Raw genomic sequence first — 23,123 nt, forward strand, 5'->3', positions numbered from 1 at the left:
CACCATATGCCTATGAACCACCTCCTCAACATAGTTTTGAACTACCATACTCACAAGCCCCTTACCACCAAACACCTCCATATGACCCTAATCCTTATTCACCATACCAACCACCTTATGAGCCATATGAACCATATATAAAAACATAACAATGCCAACACAATTACTCCCAAGAACCACCTCGATATACACCATCTCCATACCCTTACCAAGATGAATCACCTTCCAACTATGAACCCTTTCTCCCAAACAATGAACCCTCTTTTTCACCATCACTTTCATTGGACCAATCTCTCCAACCCCTAATGTAAGAACAATAAGAACTTCTAACTCATTGCCAAAAGCAAGGGGAAGCCGTAGCTAGCTTAACCGAAGTGATGAGCCAATTGACATCATTGTGCTCAACTATCCAAGATATTCTTATCATTAAATGTGGAGGATTAGTTGAGGAGCACAATGAGAAGGAGAATTTGGAGCTTCAAGGTGAAGAAGAGGAGTTGAGGCAAGAATTGCAACAAGGAAAACAAGTAGAGACCATTGAAATGGAAGGAGTGATTGAAGATTTAGGAGATGTTAAAAGTCTATGGGAATGTAGAATTAGAGAGCCCTCTTCCAAGAAGCTTGATATTGATGTTGAGAAGGGCGTACAACCTCCAAAACATATCATGGTTGAAGACTTTAAAGAGGTTGATCAAGAGATAGATTCACTCATTGACAAGTTTCTATCTACAATTGAATTCTCTCCCATTGGACTTGACATAGAGATTAAAGAAGAAGATACACAACCCCTCATACCCTTGGTAAGCAATGAAGAAGAGATTAAATTGGAAGAAAGCTACCAAGAGGAGGAGGTTGAAATTGAAGAAACTTGCAAGAAGATGGAAGTTGTTAAGGAAGAACACAAGGGAGTAGAGCTTGCAAGGACATTAGAGACACCTCTCCCTAAGCCATCACCATTCATCCTTTCATTTAAGTGGGTAAATCTCTTATCTCTAAGCTTTATTATCCCACTTGAATATGGTTTGCATGAGACGGATGGTCAACTTAGAGCTCTTTGTGGCTTTAAAAGCAAAAGAAAGATGGTTAGTGGTTGAAAACATCACTCTAGGTTCATGATGGTTGCATGTCCAAAGTTTGATTGCAAGGTTTGGTGTGGAGCTAAATTGAATGGGTCTAGGAAGTTGTTTGGAGGATTCATTGAGAATTCTGCTTGTAAACCACCCGGATGGAATCACCATGATCAACTTGAAGACGGGTGTGAAAATAAAGTGTGGGATCCCGGATTACAAGGAGAGGATCAATTTTGGAAGCTCATGGTTTGTGAAGAACTCCATCAAAGCTTGGAGCTTTTAATTTTGAATGATGGAGCCTATTGGAGATTCAAGCATTGGTGGATGTTCAAAGATGAATTCAAGCACAAGCCACCTTGATGAAAGCTCCCCATAAGTCCAACTTAAGGACAATAAACAAAAGTGCTAGGTGGGAGACACCACATCATAGTAACACCTTTTCATTTTTCTCTTTTGTAAATATGGGTAAAATTAGTTTAATTTCATGTTTTGTTTAGTTAGTTGAGTTTTTTAGTATTCTAGTATGTTAAATAAGGTTTTATGGTGTTTTGGTAGTTGTTTGGAGGTTTGGAATGCTTGGTTTAGTGCAAAAAATTGAAAAACTTTGAAAAATAGAGTACCATGCCATGCGTACGCATCACCCACGCGTACGCGTAACCCCAAGTTTTTCGACCACTCACGCGTACACCTCGCCCATGTGTACACGTGACATCCAAATTTTTTACCACCCATAAAAAAACCAGAGAGTTGCACGCGTTTTGGGCTGGCATTGTGCCTCTAGCACAAAATCCACCCACGCGTACGCGTCGCCTCTCTGATTTGACCTTCACACGCGTAACCCATGCATACGCGTGGGAACCCTATTCCATCCACCTCTATTTCATTATCTATGATGAGGCAAATTGTATATAATCAATGCATTTTTTTGTTAGGTGATGCTTGTTTATGATTAATCCTTATTTACATCACCTATTTCACACATTGAGATTTTGGAATTGTGAAATTGGATCGAAAGCTTACCTAGTGACATATTTTTGAGCTTTGTAAAGTTTTGTGGACCATGCTTGCTATGAGATTGAGTTTAATTTCTATCTCCTTTCTCCTAAGTTCCATAGCACCCATGTTTTTCACCTCTATGTTACTTAGGTATTGCAAATAAAATTCAAAGTGTGTCATTAATTGATGTGTAAGTTTTATATTTCATTTGGTTCACTAAATTTCCTTGCACATCAATTAGTGTTCATTTATTATCCAATTTCACAATTGCTTATTTTTTTCTTGAATGCTTTTATGCTTCTTTATTACTTGTTTGGTTATCTTAACTTACAAGTTTCTTTAAAGTATTTCAAGAACACTAGGATGAGTGAAGTGCATACTTCTTTTGTGTAATTGTGACATAACTTTTAATATCAGTGTGTGTGTTCTAAATCGCATGCAGCTTAGAACTCACACACCTATTTTTCATCAATGTCACACTAACTCACTCACTTCATTTTAGTGATCATCACCTCATTCCAACAATTTACGCTTCTTTGCTTTTGCATTTACTTTTCTTACTATCCCGTTTTCTATTGCTCAGGATGATTTTTCATAAGCAAAAACGGAAGCGGAAGAAAGAACACGCAGCAACCGATTGACCCACTAGCTGAAGGTAGCAATCTGTATAGTCGCCGTACCCCCTTGCTCATCTTTGAATGCACCGAGGACGGTGTAAACTTTTAAGTGTGCGGAGGTCATCCGACCAATCGGTGTTTTTGGGTGACAAATTTCTAATCCCAATACTTTCACATTCCAATTTTTAGGTCTTTTAGGATTTTTAGTTGCATTTCCTTAGTTTGCATATATATATATATATATAATAAGCTTAGTCAAAATAATGAAATTTTCCAAGGATTTTATCTATAGGACACCCTAATTGAATTGAGAAAAAAAAATTTTAGAACTTGCTTGAATTATATACATTGTGGAACATGATTTTTGAGCTAAGAACACATAAGCATGTGAGTTTTGAGCTTAATTGTGTGGTTACATCATATAACCACTATTTTCATTCTCGTGTCTATTATTCTCTTTCTATGATTGTAATCTTTGATTTGTTTAATTCTTTATGTCTATTATTTTGTGTATACATGCATTTATATGATTGAGGCCATTGTTTCAAATAGCTTACTTACCCAAATAGCCTTACCTTTTATCTACCATTGTTAGCCAACTTTGAGCCTATACTAAACCCATTTGTTCTTAATTTTAGCACATTACAAGCCTTAAAGTGAAAATAATAAATGTCCTTAATTTGGATCTTTGATTAGCTTAGGCTAGTGAGAGTGTTTATCATTTAAGTATGGGAAATTTGGGAACATTGGGTAGAGATAAAAGTGTGTTTTTATATTTTTGTCAAAATATTGGGGATTAGGTACATACTCATGCATTAAATATTTAAACCATATACATTGGTACCTTTGTATATAATTCATCAAAAAGAAAAAAAAGAGAAAAATAAAAGAAAAAAATGTAGAAAAAGAAAAAGAAAAAAAATATATAAAAAGAAAAGAAAGAAAAAGAAAAGCAATAAAAAGGGGACAAAATGCCCCAAAGTGAAGTTCAATAATAATCAATGCATATGGGTTGTGATAAAAAAGAGAATGCATGAGTATGTGAAAAAGTGAAGAATGGGTAGTTAAGTTAGCACTTAAATTGTATAGGTTGTCATAGGTTAGGTGGGAAGTTTAAATTAATCAAAGATTCGAATTCTAGTCTACTTAACCATATACAATCCTACCTTGACCCTAGCCCCATTACAACCTATGGACAAGTCCTTATGGTATTTCTATGCATGCATTGAATAATTGTTGATTGTTAGATGAAAAACAAATCTTGGAAAGCATGATTAAGGAAGAATTGAGTGGATCAACCCTAAACACTTGAGTGACTAGAGCGGATACACATCCGATGAGGGTTTGATTGCTCAATTACATATTTTCACACATGATCATCTCTTTTCTTGCAAGTTTGTAAAATATTTTTAATAACTCAATTCAATTGTGGGTTTGATTTGATTGCTATTGCTTTAGCCCTTGTACTTATATATGTATTCTTGGAAGTTGGTTTATTTTGTCCAAGTAGTTGCACTCATATAGATACATTGCATGTAGATAGGTTGCATTTAGATAGTTTGCATTGAATAAATATTGATACCTTTTGTCTCTTTCTTGAGTTTAGCAAGAGGACATGCTTAGTTTAAGTATGAGGAGGTTTGATAAATCTAAATTTTATGGTTTATCTTGTGCTTAATTTAGAGAATTTTATCAACTTATCCCACATTTATTCAATGAAATAGTATGCTTTTGTAATTCTCCCTAAATTTGTGCTTAAAAGTGAAAATATGCTTTTTAGGCGTTAAATTTGCCAATTTTAATTCATTTTAATTTCATTCGATGCCTTGATATATTTGTTGAGTGATTTCAGATTCATAAGGCAAGTTTTGGATGGAAAAAGTGAAGAGAAAAGTATGCAAAGTGGAGAATTAATGGAAAAACAAGGATTTGGAGTGCTTAGAGCGACATGCACGCGTGAAAAAGAGATCGTCCAGGTGATGCGTACGCGTGACAAGGAAAACGTCAGACGACGCGTACACGTGACCCATGCGTACACGTCACAAGCGGCACGTGACCTCATTAAAGTGAATTCGCTGGAGGCAATTCTGAGCTTGTCAGGCCCAAATCCAACTCGTTTCCGAGGCTATTTCATGCATAATTGAAGATTGGACAAAAGAGGAGCAATTAGATTAGCTTAGGATCATATAGGTTAATTTTCTAGAGAGAGAAGCTCCCTTTTCTCTCTAGAATTAGGATTCTTAGGTTTATTTTCCTCTTAGATCTAGGTTTAATTTCTTGTTTTCATCTTGTTTCTTTTATATTTTCATGCTCTAGTAGTTTGATCCCCTAGTTTCTTCTTGTTAATTTCTCTTTTATGCCTCTTTTATGTTTATGAACTCTTTGTTGGATTCAGATTTTCTTTAATACAATTTGATGTTTCTTTGTCAATTGTTGCTTAATTGAGTAGTTATTGTTAATTCCTTGCAATTGGTAGTTGTTAGATTTTATATTTCTTGCACTTTACTATGCTTTCCTTTTATGCCTTCCAAGTGTTTGACAAAATGTTTGGTTAGATGTTAGAGTAGATTTTTTAGCATTCTTCGCTTGGAAAGAGAAATTAGGCAATCTTGAGTCATGAATACCCAACTTATGTTGGTGATCTAGAGTTGTTAGTTAATATTGTTTCCATTGACATTAGTCTTTTGCTAATTCAATTAGTAAGTTGACTAGGACTTTTGGATTGAGATTAACTAGGCTTATTTCACTTTCTTCCGATGAGGAGATAACATTGTACCTTCTCCCGATGTTAAAGATGACGAAATAGGCTAAATTCTTGATAATTATTGTATGATTAATGACTAGGATAGAAAGCCTAGATTCTCAATTCTTGCCATGAATATCTCTCTTTATTACTTGCTTTCTTTAATTACTTTCTTTACATTTCTTGATATAGCAATCACTCTTTTGCATGCATAATTATAGGTACTGGCATCGAAACCATGCATAAATGGCATCATCATAAACTTCAGTCCATTGCGGACGCGTGAATATAAAATTTGCATAATTCTTAGTCCATTTGTTATATTAAATATTAAATAGAAAAATCAGTTGCGAGTAGGACGTTAGGCTAAATATTCTAAGAAGAGACTAGAAGTACATGTTCGAATTTAAAGTGGGCCCTAAGATTCCAAGAAGACTTTAGCAAAAGTAATTGTGTTGAAATGAAGTGCAAATATTCTGGGGAAGACCAGAATTAATTATATATCCATGATGGACCTAGAGCGGACTATTTGGTGAGAAGGGGTGAGGTTCGCTTCGACGGAACCAGAGCGGAGTATCTGGTGAGAAGGAGGAACGTGTGGCATAGGGACACCTTGACGTCAGGGATTTTTGCCAGTAAAAAAGTTCATAAAAACAGTCGCGTTGTTAATATAGTCTCTAAACCAACAAAAATCCCTTCGTGCAAATATTTTGGTTGTCACAAGTAACAAATCCCTTAAAAATTGTTAACCGAGTATTCAAACCTCGGGTCGTCTTCTCAAGGAACTGCAAGGAAGTATGTTCTTATTATTGGCTATAAAGGTTGTAATCGGGGTTTAGAAGGTGAGAAGCTAGTGATTTAAATGACAAGTAAAGTAAATGGCAATTAAAATAAATAAAACTGTAAAGCAAACTTTTGGCAAGGTAAGAGAAATTGGAAGTCCAACTTAACTATCTCTCTCAACAATAATGAAAGTTTAATCTAAATTCCACTTAGTTAACCTTTACTAAAGCAAAGGAAAGTCAAGGGACTAATTAGTTTGACCTTCGAATCCTATTTAATTCCTAAGAAAAAGTTGGGATTATTGAAGTTCAGTTCAATTAGCAAGATAGCGATTATCAGTTATGTTGAGTTTGATAATGTTGAGTTACTGATTTCTTAACCAAGACCAAAAGGGGAAAAAGTAAAATTGATGGAATAAAAATGTCCTTAGATGGAAAGCAATGGTAACACAAATTAAAGAAAAAGCAATCAATAACTGAAATACCTCAAATAATCATTAATTCAAATCATAACATGGAAAGGGTTCATAAGCCAAATTGGCAACATTTATAGATACGAGTAAAAGCATTAAAGTAAAAGTAGCATAGAAACATAAATTAAAGTAAATATTAAACCTGGATCGAGAATCACTCTTAAAAACTAAGAGAAGTCCTAAATCCTAATCCTAAGAGAGAGAGGAGAGAATGTCCCTCTCAAAACTAAATCTAAATCATGGAAGTAAAAAAAGTGCGAGCTCTCCCTTGAATGGATGCATTCCCCCACTTTATAGCCTCTAGTCTGTGTGTTCTGTACCTGGATCTGGGCCAAAAGGGCTTCAGAAATTACTGGGGCGTATTCTGTAAATTCTGATACGTGGCCTCTGTCACGCGTCCGCGTGGGTCACGCGGTCACGTCATCTGGAGTTTTCCTTGTGGCGTGGTCGCGTCGGTCACGCGTCCGCATCGAATGCGCTATGCTCAAGTCGCGCGGCCGCGTCAGTCATGCGGCCGCGTCGCTGCTCCTTCGCTCCTGGCACGCGATCGCGTCGTCCATGCGATCGCGTGGATGCTAGTTTCTTCAAAACTCCGTTTCGCATTTTCCTTCCATTTTGTACGTTTTCTTTTCCATCCTTTAAGTCATTCTGTCTTAGAAAATCTGAAACTACTCAACACACTAATCATGGCATCGAATGGAAATAAAGGTAATTAAAATAATTAATTTTAAAGCTTAGGAAACATATTTTTCACGTACATCACATAATAAGGAAGGGGAAGTAAAACCATGCAATTAATATGAATAAGTGGGTGAAGGATTGAATAAATCACTCAAACTAAGCACAAAATAACTCATGAAATATGGGTTTATCAACCTCCCCACACTTAAACAATAGCATGTCCTCATGCTAAATCCAAGGTAAAGAATAAGGTAAGGTTAAAGTGGTGGAATGTTATGCAATACAACCTATTCTAAATGCGTCTACCTAAATGAGTCATGCAATTCCAATTTATTCACTCATATATAAAGCTTACATGTAGTCAAATTAATTCACATTCTCAAGGAGTCATATATATATATATATATATATATATATATATATATATATATATATATATATATATATATATATATATATATATATATAGTCAACCCTTAAATAATAAAGCATTTTAGCAAATGAGATGGGAAATAAAAAATATTGTACAAACTTGTAAAACAATTAGTAAATTAAGCACAGATATATGTGGATGAGTTATTGAACCCTCACTGGAATTTGTGTTTACCCTTTAGTCACTCAGTGTTTATTGGGTTTATTCACTCTACTTTTCCTTTTATTCTTACTTTCTATGACTTTGTTCTTCATCTAACCAATCAACAATTATAGAGTACAATCATACCAAAAGTCATGAGGTCTTTAATTAAGGTTATAATGGGGCCAAGATAAAGGTAAGGATATATGTATAAGGCTAAGTGAGCTAATAAGTGAATCCTTAATTAGACTAAAATCTCACCTAACATACATGTTTAGTATAACAAGCTTCTTTACCAATTTTCTCATATTATCCCACTTGTTGTTACATGCTCATGTTTCAATTTTATTTTTATCCCATGTGCATTGCTTTTATTTTGCATTGGGGAATTCTTTTGTATCCCCTTTTATTAAATGCTGAAAAATAACTTTTTTTTAATGCACATGGTAATTGAATCACTTTGATTTCTCATGAGCATGCTTCCCAAATTTTCTGAGTTATTTTATTTCTTTCAACTTTTCTACCTTTTTTTTCTATCATCCATGTTCCCAATAGGTTTCTCACATTTTAATCTATTCATAATTTTCTATCTTAAGCTAACCAAGGATTCAACTTGGGATTTTATTTTGTTTTTCTGCTTAAGGCTAGTAGTGTGGCTAAATAGAATAAAGAGGGATTTTAAAGGCTCAAGGGGGCTAACAAGGGTGATGTGAAAGGTAGGTTATTTTGGGGTAAGTGAGATAAAATCAAATGATGGCCTCAATCATTCTTTTGGTATATATCTATATTCTATATTCTATATTCTATAATTGGACATATAGATTAAAGCAAAGTAAAGAACATCGGAATAAAAAGAAGCGAAACACACAGGAATGAAATTATGGTTTGAATGCAACCATACAATTAAGCTCAAGACTCACAGGCTGTGTGTTCTCTAATTCAAGCATCATATATCATTCATATATGTTATGCAGGTTTAGTTAAAAATTCCCATTATTCTCATAAAAAAATTATTTAGGGTAGCCTTTAAAGTTTTAATGTTCCTCCTTGATGAAATGTTGTCAACTTAACTATATGATGTAATGCTATATATACAAGGTTTATGGATTTAAATCTGTTATGTTCAATTTCCTAGCTTACTTCCTTTTTATATTTTTCAATTTAAACTATGCTATCTTAATGCTAAAAAGGGTAAACTATACTAATTAATCCACTAATAAGTCAGAATTGCAAACTAAACTAAATAACTAAAAATATGAACTAAAAATGCAAAATGCAGAAATAGAGTAAAAATACATAAAAGCAGCAATGTATAAGTACTCAGAAAATAACAGTAAAAAGAAAAATACAGAAAAATATCCAAAATAAAAGAAAAAAGAGATGTAGTGGTTCACCAAAATAAACCGCCAGAGATGGCGACCTCTCCACACTTAAAATGAAGCATCGTCCCTGATGCTCAGTCAAGCCGGGTGTGAAAGGGTGTCATCACTGGTAGGGATGGTAGCTGGAGGCTCTGTGGTGGTGGTGGGCTGAGCGTCTGGCTGCTGTAGAGGCGGTGCTGACTGGATCAGGATCTCTGGATCTGCAGCCTCGATCTGATGCGTAACCTCCTGATGTGGTGTAGCCTGCTCTGTGCCTGCCTGCTGATGGGTCTCCTCCTGGGGATCATCTTCCTCCTCCTCTGATGGCTCTGATGGTGTGTCGGGCTCGGAGGGGATATCACCGCCCTATCGGATCATCAGCTTCAGATGTGAATAGCGTCGCTGGCTGCGACACTCCAATCTCTCATACCGGCGCTGGTTACGGCACTCCATCTGATCAAACTATCGGAATAGGCGGTGCACGAGGTGGTATACGGGCTCAGAGGCAGGTGGAGGTGCAGTGGTGGCAGCAGGGGAAGCAAGGGCAGCCGTGGATGAAGAGGGTCCAGCAGACGGTGGAGCTGTCTCATCAGTAGCAGTGAAGGGTGGTGGTCTGTAGCCCAAAGCTAGGAAGTTCCTGCTGTGAGGAATGATCTTCCTGCAGTCCACCGCTGGTGGTCTCTCATCGGCATCCTCCCATGGCACGTCAGCTCGACGGCCTAGCTGTGTAACCAGATACGGAAAAGGGAGGGTGCCTCAGACGTGGACCCTGGCCATATAATGCCGGATAAAGCGTGGTAGATAAAGGTCCTTACCCTCCATCACACACCATAGGAGGGTGATCATAGCAGTTGGGATCTCCGTCTCATGAGTACTCGGTATCACATAGTTGCTCAAGATCTGGTGCCATAACCGAGCCTCATCATTTAAGTACGCCCTCTTGATCCCTCTGGGCATGGTGGTGTCCTGACCCATCTCCCAAGGAACCGTCGGGTCGAGAGCTATCTGTGCCTTCACAACATCCCAATCAAACCGCATCAAGCGCATGTCCTCCTCAGCCTTTCTATAACCATCAGGCTTATCAGACTTGGCTGGGAGCTGGAGAATGTCTTCTATGGCCTTCTTAGTGACCAGAATCTGTTTTCCTCTCAGGTTCACTGCATCGAGGGTGGTGATGTAGTAGTTGCAGTAGAATTTCCTGACCCAAGATGCATTGACCTCTGTCAGTGCTCTCTCCAGAAAGAACCAGCCTCTTTGCTTGATTTGCTCAGTTGGTGTACTGCTGGAGTGCTTCTGGAATCTTCAGAGTTCTCTCCAGGTATAGATTCCTGGAGTTTGCAAATGCCGGATACTTCAGCTCGCAGTATCGGTTTGCAAATTTTATTGAATCATTTGCAGGGAGCAGCTGGTCAGCTTTTTCCTGCTGTGTAAAGTTCTTCTCCCGCCATGAGGTATCATGTATTAGGTCAATGATGGACTGGGATGAATCTCCTCTTTTGCGCTTGCCAGTAGCTTTGCCCTTTCCTTTCCTCTGTGAGGCAGACATCCTGAAAAATGGAAAACCAGGATATATAAAAATAGGAAAGCAAGTAGGCATATAGGCAAAGAAAACACAAAGTGGCATGGGAGAATTTGAATGAGGTAAATAAGTTAAGTAAATGTGCATTAAGGATTGTATAGTAGTTTAAAAGTTTGAAAGGAAGAAGTTACAATCCAAAATGTATCAGAATTCAAGGTAAATGGAAAAATTGTCATTATGGCATGGTTAGAAAGTTAGAGGAAAGTGAAAAATTAGGAAAGATATTTTAAAAGGTTAGTATGGTGAGAATTTGAAAAAGAAGTCAGTAAATTAAAATTGGTGAGTCAGTAAAAAGTGGGTTAAGGTAAGTGGCATAAAGAAAATATTCCAAGTAACAAGGATTCACAGGTAGGAACTATAGTGACTCATAACCAAACAAGAAAAACAAGTAGATGCTGATTCAAATAGATATAAAGAAAGCAAAATTGGGAATCAAAACATTACAATTGCAGTTTATAAACTAGGAAATCAAAAGGATAAGAAAGCATGCCCTGGCAATTATGAAATGGTTTGGTTAAAGTAGTGGAAAACAGAGTTCAAATTGCCAAACCGAAATATGAATGAAAACATTTTTATAGAAATTTGGGCAGCATTCTGGCTAAAATTGGATTATCCCGGAAAATAAACAGCAATCAAAGCAGTTCATATGAATTAAAAAGTCAAGCTGCAGGTACATATATATAATATAAACCTGAAAATTCAATGTAAAGAGCAGCAATATACAAGAAATACAGCATATGAACAAGATTACAGCAACAGTAGATTTGCAAATATGATAAAACAGAAGCAAGAACAGTGCAAATAAACAGACCTATAGCCACTTACCACAGCCTAATCTACCTAACAACCTAAAATCCACTACAACATGCAAGACTATCTATCCTAATTATGAACAAAAACGGAAAAAATAAGAAGAACTACGAACGGATAAAAGGGATTGCGTGTGGCGGAACCTGGAAGGCGGAATAAGGAGAGTAGGCAGGAAGGTGGTTGGGTGATGGTGATGGTGGCGTCCGGTGGTTGGCACGGTGGCTGGCGGCGTGTGATGGCACGGGGGGGGGTGCAGTGGCGGGGGAGGAGGGAGGAAGAAGAATTAGGAAGAAAGAAGAGGGGGTTGGTTGCGGCTGGGGGCGGACGGCGGCGGTGGGTGGTCGGCGGTTCCCGACGGTGGTTGGTGCAGCGGTAATGGTGGCTGGGTGGTGGTGGTTGAGGGTTGGAGAGAGAGAGAGAGAGAGAGGGGGTTCGGGGGGACGGCGCGATAATAGGGTTCGTGTGATGTGGGGGGGTTATATTTTGAAATCCACGCGGCCGCGTGGGGCACGCAGTCGCGTGGTGGGGGTGAAAATGGGGGTGACGCGATCGCGTAGGTCGCGCGATTGCGTGAGAGGGGTAGGAGAGGGGATGACGTGATCGCGTGGGTCGCGCGATTGCGTCGCTGGAATTTGTGCTAGACGCACGACTCCAGCGTCGTTTCGGCGCAACTCTCTGTCTCCTTCTAGTGTGTTGTGTAATCCATGCGACGCGATCGCGTCGCTCACGCGGTCGTGTGGGATTGTTTTTGTGCAAGTGACGCGATCGCATGGGGCATGCAATCGCGTGGGCCAATTTGTGCAAAACGCACAAGGGCCGCATGATTCCAGCCTAAATTTCTGGACGTTGGATCTTGACGCCGATCTCCAGGGCACGCGGCCGCGTGGGTGACGCGGTCGCGTGGATAGTGTTTTCGCAATATGACGCGATCGCATGGGGCATGCGGTTGTGTCGTGCATCCCCTTTTTTTTTGTATATGTAAGATAAATGCAGAATGCAATGATTAATATGAACGCTATGCATGATTCCAGGTTCAATAAAGTAAAATGAAAAGAAAATAAAAATGAAAGCAATTAACGAGAATTAAATTGAAAAAGAAGCGACCATACCATGGTGGGTTGTCTCCCACCTAGCACTTTTAGTTAAAGTCCTTAAGTTGGACATTGGAGGAGCTTCCTGCTATGGCGGCTTATGTTTAAATTCGTCCAAAAATCTCCACCAGTGCTTGGAATGCCAATAGCCTCCGGGGTCCCATACTAGGCATGTAAAACATATGAGCAGCTTCAGACAAATTTTCAGGCTCCCGGGGTGACGAATGTCAGAATAAACTCCAGGATCCCAAGCTTTGCTATTAAATCCGCCTCCGTCTTGATCTATATGTTTCCATCCGGGCGGTTTAAAAAGTAGAATCTCACAATGGTGACCAAACGTTCTCTGTGATCCATGCAATTGAGCATGATACCAATCCGTGTACTTCGAGGTGAAGCGTGGAACCTTATTGAACCTTGTGCACTAACTCTGAGTATGAGCCATTTCCCTCTTACTCTTAAAGCCGCAAAGAGCTCTAAGCTGGCCATCTGTTTCAAGCAAACCATATTCAAGTGAACAAGTAAAGTTATAGGTTAAGGATTGTACCCACTTAAAGCTTGTATTAGGTGGTAATGGCCTTGGGATAGGTGTTTCCGGTGGTTCTGGAAGTTCTACTCCCTTGTGCTCTTCTGTGAATTCCTCCACTTCCTTGCAAGGTTCTACAATTGTATCTGTGTCCTGGTCAAAGTCTTCTATGTCTTCCTCATCACTTGAGTCATAGATTGGAGGTTGAGAGAAATCTACCTCCGCATCGTCTTCATATTCACTTGGGGAAGATTCTTCGACCTCAGAGAATTCACTTGCAGATGCCAGTTCATTACTAAGAGAATTTGACTTGTGACTATCATCATCAAGGGAATTTGTGTCTTGGGTTATTCCGTCTGATTCTTCATAAACAACTTGCCTTGGAGATTGTACAATATCCTCCTTAGCATCAACTGTAGCATCCTTGACGGAGTTCTCCTCAGTTCTGGATTCCCATGGAGGTTCAGCATCTCCTAGATCTTCAACCAACTCTTCTTCTTGAACAATGACAGCTTCTTCTACTTGTTCTAGTACAAATTCATGCTCTGTCTTGTCCAATAGAATTTCTGGTATCTCCTTCATGCTACGCTCTTCGTTAGACTGTTCACATGGGGCTGTGGCTAATCCTTGTGTATTTGAGCGCCTAGAAACTCATTGAATTATTGCTTGCTCCAGTTGTCGAATGGTTGTTTGAAGTTTATTTACTGTTTCCTTTAGGCGAACCTCTGCTTCTCGGGTTGCCGGACTTGGACATAATACATAGGATAGTGGCGGTGATTGGGAGTGATTGGATTGGTACTGGGGTAAGGAAGGATCATATGGTGGCGAATGGTGATGAGAAGCTTGTGAGTGTGGTGGTTCAAGGTTATGTTGAAAGGATGGTTTATATGCACGGGGTGGGGCTTGTTGGTAGTTACAAGGTTGTCCACCATATCTTTCAGCTGGGTATGCACGGTAGAATGGTCTTTGTCCAGGATATCTCGGAGGGTGTTGCTGCCTAAAGGGTTGATTAGATCCTCTTGGCTCCATCCATCCTTGATTGGTCTGACCTTGATGCATATTCCTGCTGTAACTTCTATTTACTTCAACAAAGTTAGAACCAAACTCAAAGCGAGAGGGGTGAGAGTTCATAGTAGCAAATGAAAAATAAAAAGGAAAAACAGAAATAAATAAACAAGTAAAAGAAAAATATTTACAATAACCAATAACAAGGCACACGTCAGCAGTTCTCCGGCAACAGCGCCATTTTGATGTTAGGGATTTTCGCCAGTAAAGAAGTTCATAAAAACAGTCGCATTGTAGATATAGTCTCTAAACTAACAAAAATCCCTTCGTGCAAATGTTTTGGTTGTCACAAGTAACAAACCCCTTAAAAATTGTTAACCGAGTATTCAAACCTCGGGTCGTCTTCTCAAGGAACTGCAAGGAAGTATGTTCTTATTATTGGCTATAAAGGTTGTAATCGGGGTTTAGAAGGTGAGAAGCTAGTGATTTAAATGACAAGTAAAGTAAATGGCAATTAAAATAAATAAAACTGTAAAGCAAACTTTTGGCAAGGTAAGAGAAATTGGAAGTCCAACTTAATTATCTCTCTCAACAATAATGAAAGTTGAATCTAAATTCCACTTAGTTAACCTTTATAAAGCAAAGGAAAGTCAAGGGACTAATTAGTTTGACCTTCGAATCCTATTTAATTCCTAAGAAAAAGTTGGGATTATTGAAGTTCAGTTCAATTAGCAAGATAGCGATTATCAGTTATGCTGAGTTTGATAATGTTGAGTTACTGATTTCTTAACCAAGACCAAAAGGGGAAAAAGTAAAATTGATGGAATAAAAATGTCCTTAGATGGAAAGCAATGGTAACACAAATTAAAGAAAAAGTAATCAATAACTGAAATACCTCAAATAATCATTAATTCAAATCATAACATGGAAAGGGTTCATAAGCCAAATTGGTAACATTTATAGATACGAATAAAAGAATTAAAGTAAAAGTAGCATAGAAACATAAATTAAAGTAAATATTAAACCTGGATCGAGAGTCACTCTTAAAAACTAAGAGAAGTCCTAAATCCTAATCCTAAGAGAGAGAGAGGAGAGAATCTCCCTCTCAAAACTAAATCTAAATCATGGAAGTAAAAAAAATGCGAGCTCTCCCTTGAATGGATGTATTTTCCCACTTTATAGCCTCTAGTCTGTGTGTTCTGTACCTGGATCTGGGCCAAAAGGGCTTCAGAAATCGCTGGGGACGTATTCTGTAAATTCTGATACGTGGCCTCTGTCACGCGTCCGCGTGGGTCACGCGGTCGCGTCATCTGGAGTTTTCCTTGTGGCGCGGTCACGTCGGTCACGCGTCCGCATCGAATGCGCTATGCTCAAGTCGTGCGGCCGCGTCAGTCATGCGGCCGCGTCGCTGCTCCTTCGCTCCTGGCACGCGATCGCATTGATGCCAGTTTCTTCAAAACTCCATTTTGCACTTTCCTTCCATTTTTGTACGTTTCCTTTTCCATCCTTTAAGTCATTCTATCTTAGAAAATCTGAAACTACTCAACACACTAATCACGGCATCGAATGGAAATAAAAGTAATTAAAATAATTAATTTTAAAGCTTAGGAAACATATTTTTCACGTACATCACATAATAAGGAAGGGAAAGTAAAACCATGCAATTAATATGAATAAGTGGGTGAAGGATTGAATAAATCACTCAAACTAAGCACAAAATAACTCATGAAATATGGGTTTATCACACCTACTAGGAAAGTTGTTTCTCTTCCAGGCACATACCGTCAAGTTGGATTACTAGTTGAGTTGAGAAACCATATCCGAGCGTAACCTCGGGTAACGTCGCCCTGCAGATAGACAACCGACGCATGAGCTCATGGTCTGCACTAGGGACAGGCATCTTTTTCTCATCCTCTCAATATGGTAGGACTACACTACAATATACCGAATTTTCCATACAAACACGAGGCTGATCCAGATCTTGCTAAGCATTTTCTAATTCCTGCACTACAAGTTGAGCCGATGCCAGACGACCCTTGGGAGAACCATGTTGCAGCTGCTTAGGCCGCACACTTTGATCCTACAGTGGCCATAATTTCTGATGTACCACCCACCTGAGTTGAGCAGGTGGAAGCAGATTTAGAGTCCGATGAGGAGTTTATTCCCGAGGATGTTAGACCGGTTATTAGAGAGTTGTTTAGAGACCATCTAGGAGTTTGATGTAGCTGACCTTTTGTTCCTTTTGGTGATCTATAATGCTGTTCTCCCTCGCTTTTATAATGTGTTAGAGGGATAGGACCTTTCAATAGATTTGTTCTAGTTTAGGGTTCCCGTGTGAGAGTTGGGACTGTTTTTTTTCATATCTTATTTATGTATATACTCGATGTAGTCACTCTGCATTTTGGATATTTAGCATGTACTTTTTGACTTATGTTATGTATTTTGTCTATCCTTATATGTCTATCTTGTGATATTGCTATAACTATTATTATGAGTTTTCAAAATACTTATTTAAATGCTTTACCATACCAAAACAGAAACGATTTTTATTAATCACGTTAATTCGACAAATGCTTCTAGAAATACATGAGTATGAAATTTCGAGTCTAGAGCTAAGTAGGTCCGTACGACAAGTAACACCTAAATGATTGGCATCAGTCGTGACATATCAAAAGTTGGGTCGTTACAAGTTGGTATCAGAGCAATTCGTCCTTAGAGCCTTGGGATGGATGATTATGCTTCCTTGCAGACTCTCAATTTTTATTCCTTACAGTTACGATATTCTGTAATATATTCTGCATGAAGGTCTGTGAATATCCATTTTAGTAATATTGATACTTGATTTTGATATGTGACTGGTTACCTTAATATTGATTGTTGGGTATCAATAGGATTCAAATGGCTACAAACAGACGAGGACGCCCTCGACGGGAGGAAACGAGTGAGGAGACTTTTCTCGATACAATGACTATCCTCGAATCCGTAAATGCTATGGCCGCTACTATGTGCGATTCAATAGCTGCTACCAATCGAGTAGCCGAACGTCTCGATTGTCACAACGGAGCTGGAAGTAGTCATGGGACTAGACAAAGAAATGGGAATGGTGATGAAAGAGAAGACACGACACGTAATGGTAACCAACCAATGACACTAGCTTCTTTCTTAAAGATAAACCCACCGTAGTTCAATGGAAATACAAGTGTTACACGAGCTGATGATTAGTTCAAGAAGATAGGGCGATCCTTATGAGCACAAGTCCTTGAAGGACAGCGTGTGAAATTTGCTGCTTATATGCTGAGAAATGATGCACAACACTGGTGGCAAGGAGTACTTTAACTACTAGGAAATGAAGCTATCGACATCACTTGGGAGCAATTTTTGACTGAATTTTACAAGAAGTATTTTCCTCAGTTATTTCGCACTACCAAGGAACTAGAGTTACTCCAGTTAAGACAAGAAAATCTGATAATCACTGACTATACTCGCAAGTTTAAAGAATTATGCCGATTCTCAAAAGTTTGTCAAGGAGCACCAGCTACATTCGAGGAATAGAAATGTATCAAGTTCGAAGGAGGACTACGAGAAAAATTACTAGCCCATGTAGGCCCAATAGAGATACAAAATTTTTCAGAGTTGGTCAACAAAAGTTAACTAGCAGAGGAATGAGTAAAGAAGTTAATAATGGCTCGAGCAAATCATAAAAACCTCCCTCAATAGAATTTCAATTATGATCTTGTTCCACAAGGTAGAAACTTTAAAATAGTAAGACAACCTCCTCATCAAAATTTGCAAGGTGGAAATTTTTCTCCTCGTAATGCCATGAGTAATTATCACCAATGCCCATATTTGGGAAGGTGACCACATCAAACCCAACCATGTGTTATATGCGCTAAGTGTGGAAAGAGTCATATAGGCCGACTATGCTTGGTAGGATCAAGAATGTGTTTCCAGTGTGGCAAGAAAGAGTATATTGATAGGTTTTATCCACAACAAAGGACTGAGCCTAATTCTCTGAGACAGCAACAACAAGGAAGGGTATTTGCAATGCAAGCTGAAGATATCACTGAAGCTGATATACTCATTCGAAGTACATATACTATCAAGAATCATACCCTAACTGTACTATACGACTTAGGTGCTTCACATTCATTTATAGCCTTAGATTGTGTGCCTAAGTTGGAATTAGTCATTTCTGAAATGACCTATGATTTGATTGTTCATACACCCATTTTTCAAAATGCTGCGACTAGTTCAATTCATCGTAGAGTTCATTTCAACGTTCGTGATAGATCCTTTGTGCATAATCTGATTTGTTTACTTTTGTGTGGTATAGATATTAACTTCGGAATATATTGGTTATCTACTTATCATGTTTTCTTAGATTGAAGCTGAACTAGACCTAGTGCGAATTCCAATAGCAAAAGAGTTTCTTGAAGTCTTTTCTGAAGTCTTTTCATTCACCCAAGTGCATCGCCATGGGGAGCGCCAATTTCATTAGTCAAGAAGAAAGACAGAGGGATGCGATTGTGTGTAGATTATCGACAGCTGAACAAGATTATAATCAAGAACAAGTACCCACTACCAAGGATTGATGACTTAATGGATCAATTGAGAGGCACAACTATTTTTTCAAAGATAGACCTAAGGTCCGGGTTTCACCAGATTCGAGGCAGAAAGTCAGACATACCTAAGACTGCATTTCGTACTCGGTACAATCATTTTGAGTATATGGTTATGTCGTTTGGACTAACCAATGCTCCAACCATCTTCATGGATTATATGAATCAAATTTTTCATCCTTACTTAGATAAGTTCATATTGTTTTCATCGATGATATTTTTATTAATTTAAGGATTGAGAAAGAACATGAAGAACATCTAAGAACTGTATTGCAAATCCTGAAGGAGTGGAAGCTGTACACGAAGTTATTTAAGTGTGAATTTTGGGCACAAGAAGTGGAATTTATGGGGCACGTGGTATCCCAAGGAGGCATCAATATGGATCCGTCAAAGATTGAAACAATATTAAACTGTAAGCAATTAACTACGGTCATAGAGATTCAAAGTTTTTTGGGATTAGCTGGGTACTACAGACGATTTATTGAAAGATTATCTCAGATAGCATTGCTATTGACAAAGCTTACAAGGAAAAAAGTGTCGTTTATTTGGATGAAGGAGTGCGAGGAAAGTTTCGAAACACTGAAAGAAAGGTTAACGAACACACCAGTTCTTGTATTGCCAAACCTGCTAGGACCGTATGTAGTATACTGTAACACTTCACACAAAGGATTAGGTTGTGTATTGATGCAAAACCGGAAGGTTGTCGCATATGCTTCAAGACAGCTGAGACCTCACGAACAAAACTTCCAACACACAATTTGGAATTAGCAGCAGTGGTTTTAGCTCTCAAAATCTAGAGATATCACTTGTACAGAGTACGATTTGAAGTCTTTTCGGATCATAAGAGCCTGAAGTACATCTTTGATCAGAAGAAACTCAACATGCGACAATGAAGGTGTATAAAATTTCTCATTGATTACGACTTCAAGCTATGTTATCATCCCGAAAAAGCAAATATGGTGGCCAATGCACTAAGCTGGAAAAATACAAGTGTGGCATGGATGATGATCAAAGAAAAAGAACTTGTAATAGAAATTGAGCAACTCAAACTAGACTTAAGGGACGCACCCCAATGAGTTTGCTTGGCACAAATGCAGATAACGCCTGATTTTAAGACTGCTATTCAGCAAGCTCAGAAAAAGGAAACTAAAATGACACAACTTCTAATGAATGTTGGTAAGGAAATACAAGGAGAACTTAAACAAGAAAATGAAGGAATATGGAGATACAAAGGAAGAATCTGTGTGGCAAACGATGAAGGGCTACACCAAAAAATTTTGACAGAAGCTCATCAAGGGGGATTCTCACTACACCCAGGAGTAACCAAGATGTACCAAGATTTGAAACAGATGTTCTGGTGGTTGAGAATGAAGAAAGATATAGCGGCGTTCGTTTCAAAATGCCTTACCGGCCAAAAAGTGAAGATTGAACATCAGAAGCCTTCTGGAACTCTTCAACCTTTGGAGATACCGTAATGGAAATGGGAGACGATTATAATGGACTTTGTCTCTAGACTGCCAAGAACCACGATTGGATATGATGCAGTATGGGTGATAGTGGATAGGCTGACCAATTCTGCTCATTTTCTACCCATCAAGATTGATTATACACTCAAGAAGCTTGCCCAGTTGTATATCCGAGAGATCGTACGATTACACGGTATACCCCTAATATCGTGTCTGATAGAGATTCGAGATTCACCTTAAGATTTTGGATTGCATTTCAAAAGGCGTTTGGAACTAGTTTACACATGAGAACTACGCATCACCCTTAGATAGACGGTCAGTCTGAGAATACGATTCAGACATTGGAAGATATATTGAGAGCTTGTGCTTTGGATCAATGAGGAAACAGGGATAAATATTTGCCTCTAATAGAATTTGCCTACAACAATAGTTACCAAGTAAGCATCGGGATGGCATCTTATAAAGCACTGTATGGCCACAAATGCCAGTCACCACTATGTTGGTACGGAGGAGGAGAATCCAGTGCCTTAGGACCAAAGTTGGTTCTGGAAACTACTGAGCAGATCAGAAAAATTCACAATAGGATCTTAACTGCACAAAGTCGATAGAAGAGTTACGCTGATATAAGACAAAAGCTCTTAGAATTCGCAGAAGACGACCATGTTTTTCTAAAAGCTACCCCTACAACTGGTATAGGTCGTAGTCCCAAAGGCAAAAAGTTAAGCCCTAGATATATACAACCTTTCCAAATCCATAGTCGAGTCAGCCCAGTAGCATATCAAGTAGCCTTACCTCCACATCTGTCAAATCTTCATAATGTGTTCCATGTTTCCTAACTTAAGAAATACAATCCCGATGAAAGTCATGTCATAAAACCCAAAACCATACAGTTATGAGATGAATTGACATTCCATGTACCTTTAGTGAACATGATGGGGTTGATGGGGATTTAAAAAAAACCATAAACAATCGACAAGTGCACTGAATTGTCTCAGGTAATACCACGGGAGTGTGTTATCATTCTCGTATGGATTAACAGACTAAACAAGCAATAGTCAATTGATTATTTTAGTTAGACAATCAAAATCAAGGGTTTCAAGAGCAATTGCATAAAAATAGTGAATTGAATAAAAGCAAATCGTAAGTAATTCATAAAGGAATATGATTCACAAGAGTTAAGGTTTTAGAGATGCTGAGACTTCTAGAAAAATGCTTTTCACTCTCCACCTTGATTATGCAATGATGTATCTATGGCACATAATAAATAATCAAACTCCAATTCCTTAGTAATTCAATTTCTCTAATCCTAATCAATTTTCAATTCCTTGATTAATCAATTGTGACAAGAGGTTAAGAATGTTCACTGATTTAAAAACCACACAATTCTCAAGAACCAAACTTGGTTAATTCGATGTCACCTATCAAATCCAAGTTTAAAACCTAAGAATCATGAGAATGAGTTTTCAAGCTTAATTTAATTAATTAAATTTTCTAACATATTAAGAGAATTCAAGTCAGAAGAGAATTATTTTCCAACACATTCAAATTCTTTAGATGAAGAACAAAAAATCTTTCTTAAAAAAACATCAATGCATTAATCAAAGGTAGAAAGCTATAACATTAGTCCATTAGAATCAACAGAGCTCCTAACTTTAACCGAGGAGATTAGTGACTCATGCTAAAATTCAAATAAAAACAGAGGTATGAAATGGAAAAAGGTCTCTAGGTTCAAAAGAACGTTTTTCAAACTCCTTATATACCAAAACCTAAAACAAAATCTAAGCATTAAATACAAACTTAATTAAAACAAAACTAATGAGATTAAGTTGATTTGAGAGGATAATGAGAAATGGTTTGATTAATAATTGAGCTTATGAGGTAGATGCAATGATTGTAGTTTTGTCTCTCTTGCTCCCAGTCGATATTTGAGCTTCTGGGATAGATACAAAGATTGTGGTTTAGTCCCGCTTGCTCCCAGTCGGTATTTGAGCTTCTGGGGTAATATGCAAGGATGGTGGTTTTGTCCCACTTGCTCCTGGTCAGAATTGAAACTCTGTTGACCTTTCGTCGCAAGATGTGGCCAGACACTTATACCTTCCCAGATGTTCCCCCAGGGACATTGATCAATGAATATGAGTTTGAGCTTGGGGATGTGCGCACCGAGGGAATGTTCAGGGTTAATTACCAGACATATCGGGTTTGGCTATATAACCGACAGATGAGCTCATTGGCCATAGGACATGCATTCATCATTTGCATTTGTGTGTATTGTTTGGGTATGCATCTTGTATCTGGCTTGCCTATTTGAATAATTGTATCTATATGCTAATTGAACTAGTTGTTTTATCTGTTCTCTCTATTTGTGTGTTCTTTGTATTGTCTTGTATATGTTTGTACAACTGAGATATCCCTTATGCTGACCGTGGTGACGCTAAGGGTTGATGGGAGGTGGTGACTGAGGTTTGTGGAAGAAACTGAGGATGAATTGATAATATTGAAACTAAATTTTAATATTGAATTATTAAAAGAGTTGGGAATCTATGATATTAAGAGAGATGATGATTTGTATAAGGGAAGATTGAGATTTAAAGATCACTAATATAGTTGAGATTCAGTTTATCTACCTTGATCAGATTAGTAAGAACCCTAGGCTTTAACTTTGTGTGATTGGAGATTAGGATTGCCTACTGAGTTCATGTGGTTTTATATAGTCTCTATTTGGAATTATTGCCC

The 23,123-nt window shown here is 38.2% G+C and overlaps 1 protein-coding gene across 1 annotated transcript; it reads left to right on the forward strand.

The window, feature by feature from the left end:
* Positions 1-18,823: 18,823 nt before the first annotated feature.
* Positions 18,824-20,399, forward strand: LOC140179292 (uncharacterized). The gene is made up of 4 exons (XM_072218007.1): positions 18,824-19,014; positions 19,158-19,336; positions 19,423-19,559; positions 20,022-20,399. The coding sequence occupies exons 1-4, from the start codon at positions 18,824-18,826 to the stop codon at positions 20,397-20,399; spliced, it is 885 nt and encodes a 294-aa protein (XP_072074108.1).
* Positions 20,400-23,123: the final 2,724 nt, after the last annotated feature.

The sequence above is a fragment of the Arachis hypogaea genome, chromosome 15 (genome assembly GCF_003086295.3).
Source record: "Arachis hypogaea cultivar Tifrunner chromosome 15, arahy.Tifrunner.gnm2.J5K5, whole genome shotgun sequence".
Lineage (NCBI taxonomy): Eukaryota > Viridiplantae > Streptophyta > Magnoliopsida > Fabales > Fabaceae > Arachis > Arachis hypogaea.

Bases quoted from the DNA above. Each gene is read 5' to 3' on its own strand.
- LOC140179292 (XM_072218007.1), top strand. From the start codon at position 18,824: ATGCGATTGTGTGTAGATTATCGACAGCTGAACAAGATTATAATCAAG. The intron at 19,015-19,157 runs GTACAATCATTT...TATTAATTTAAG, and splicing joins AAGACTGCATTTCGTACTCG to GATTGAGAAAGAACATGAAG. The intron at 19,337-19,422 runs GTAAGCAATTAA...AGATTATCTCAG, and splicing joins GATTGAAACAATATTAAACT to ATAGCATTGCTATTGACAAA.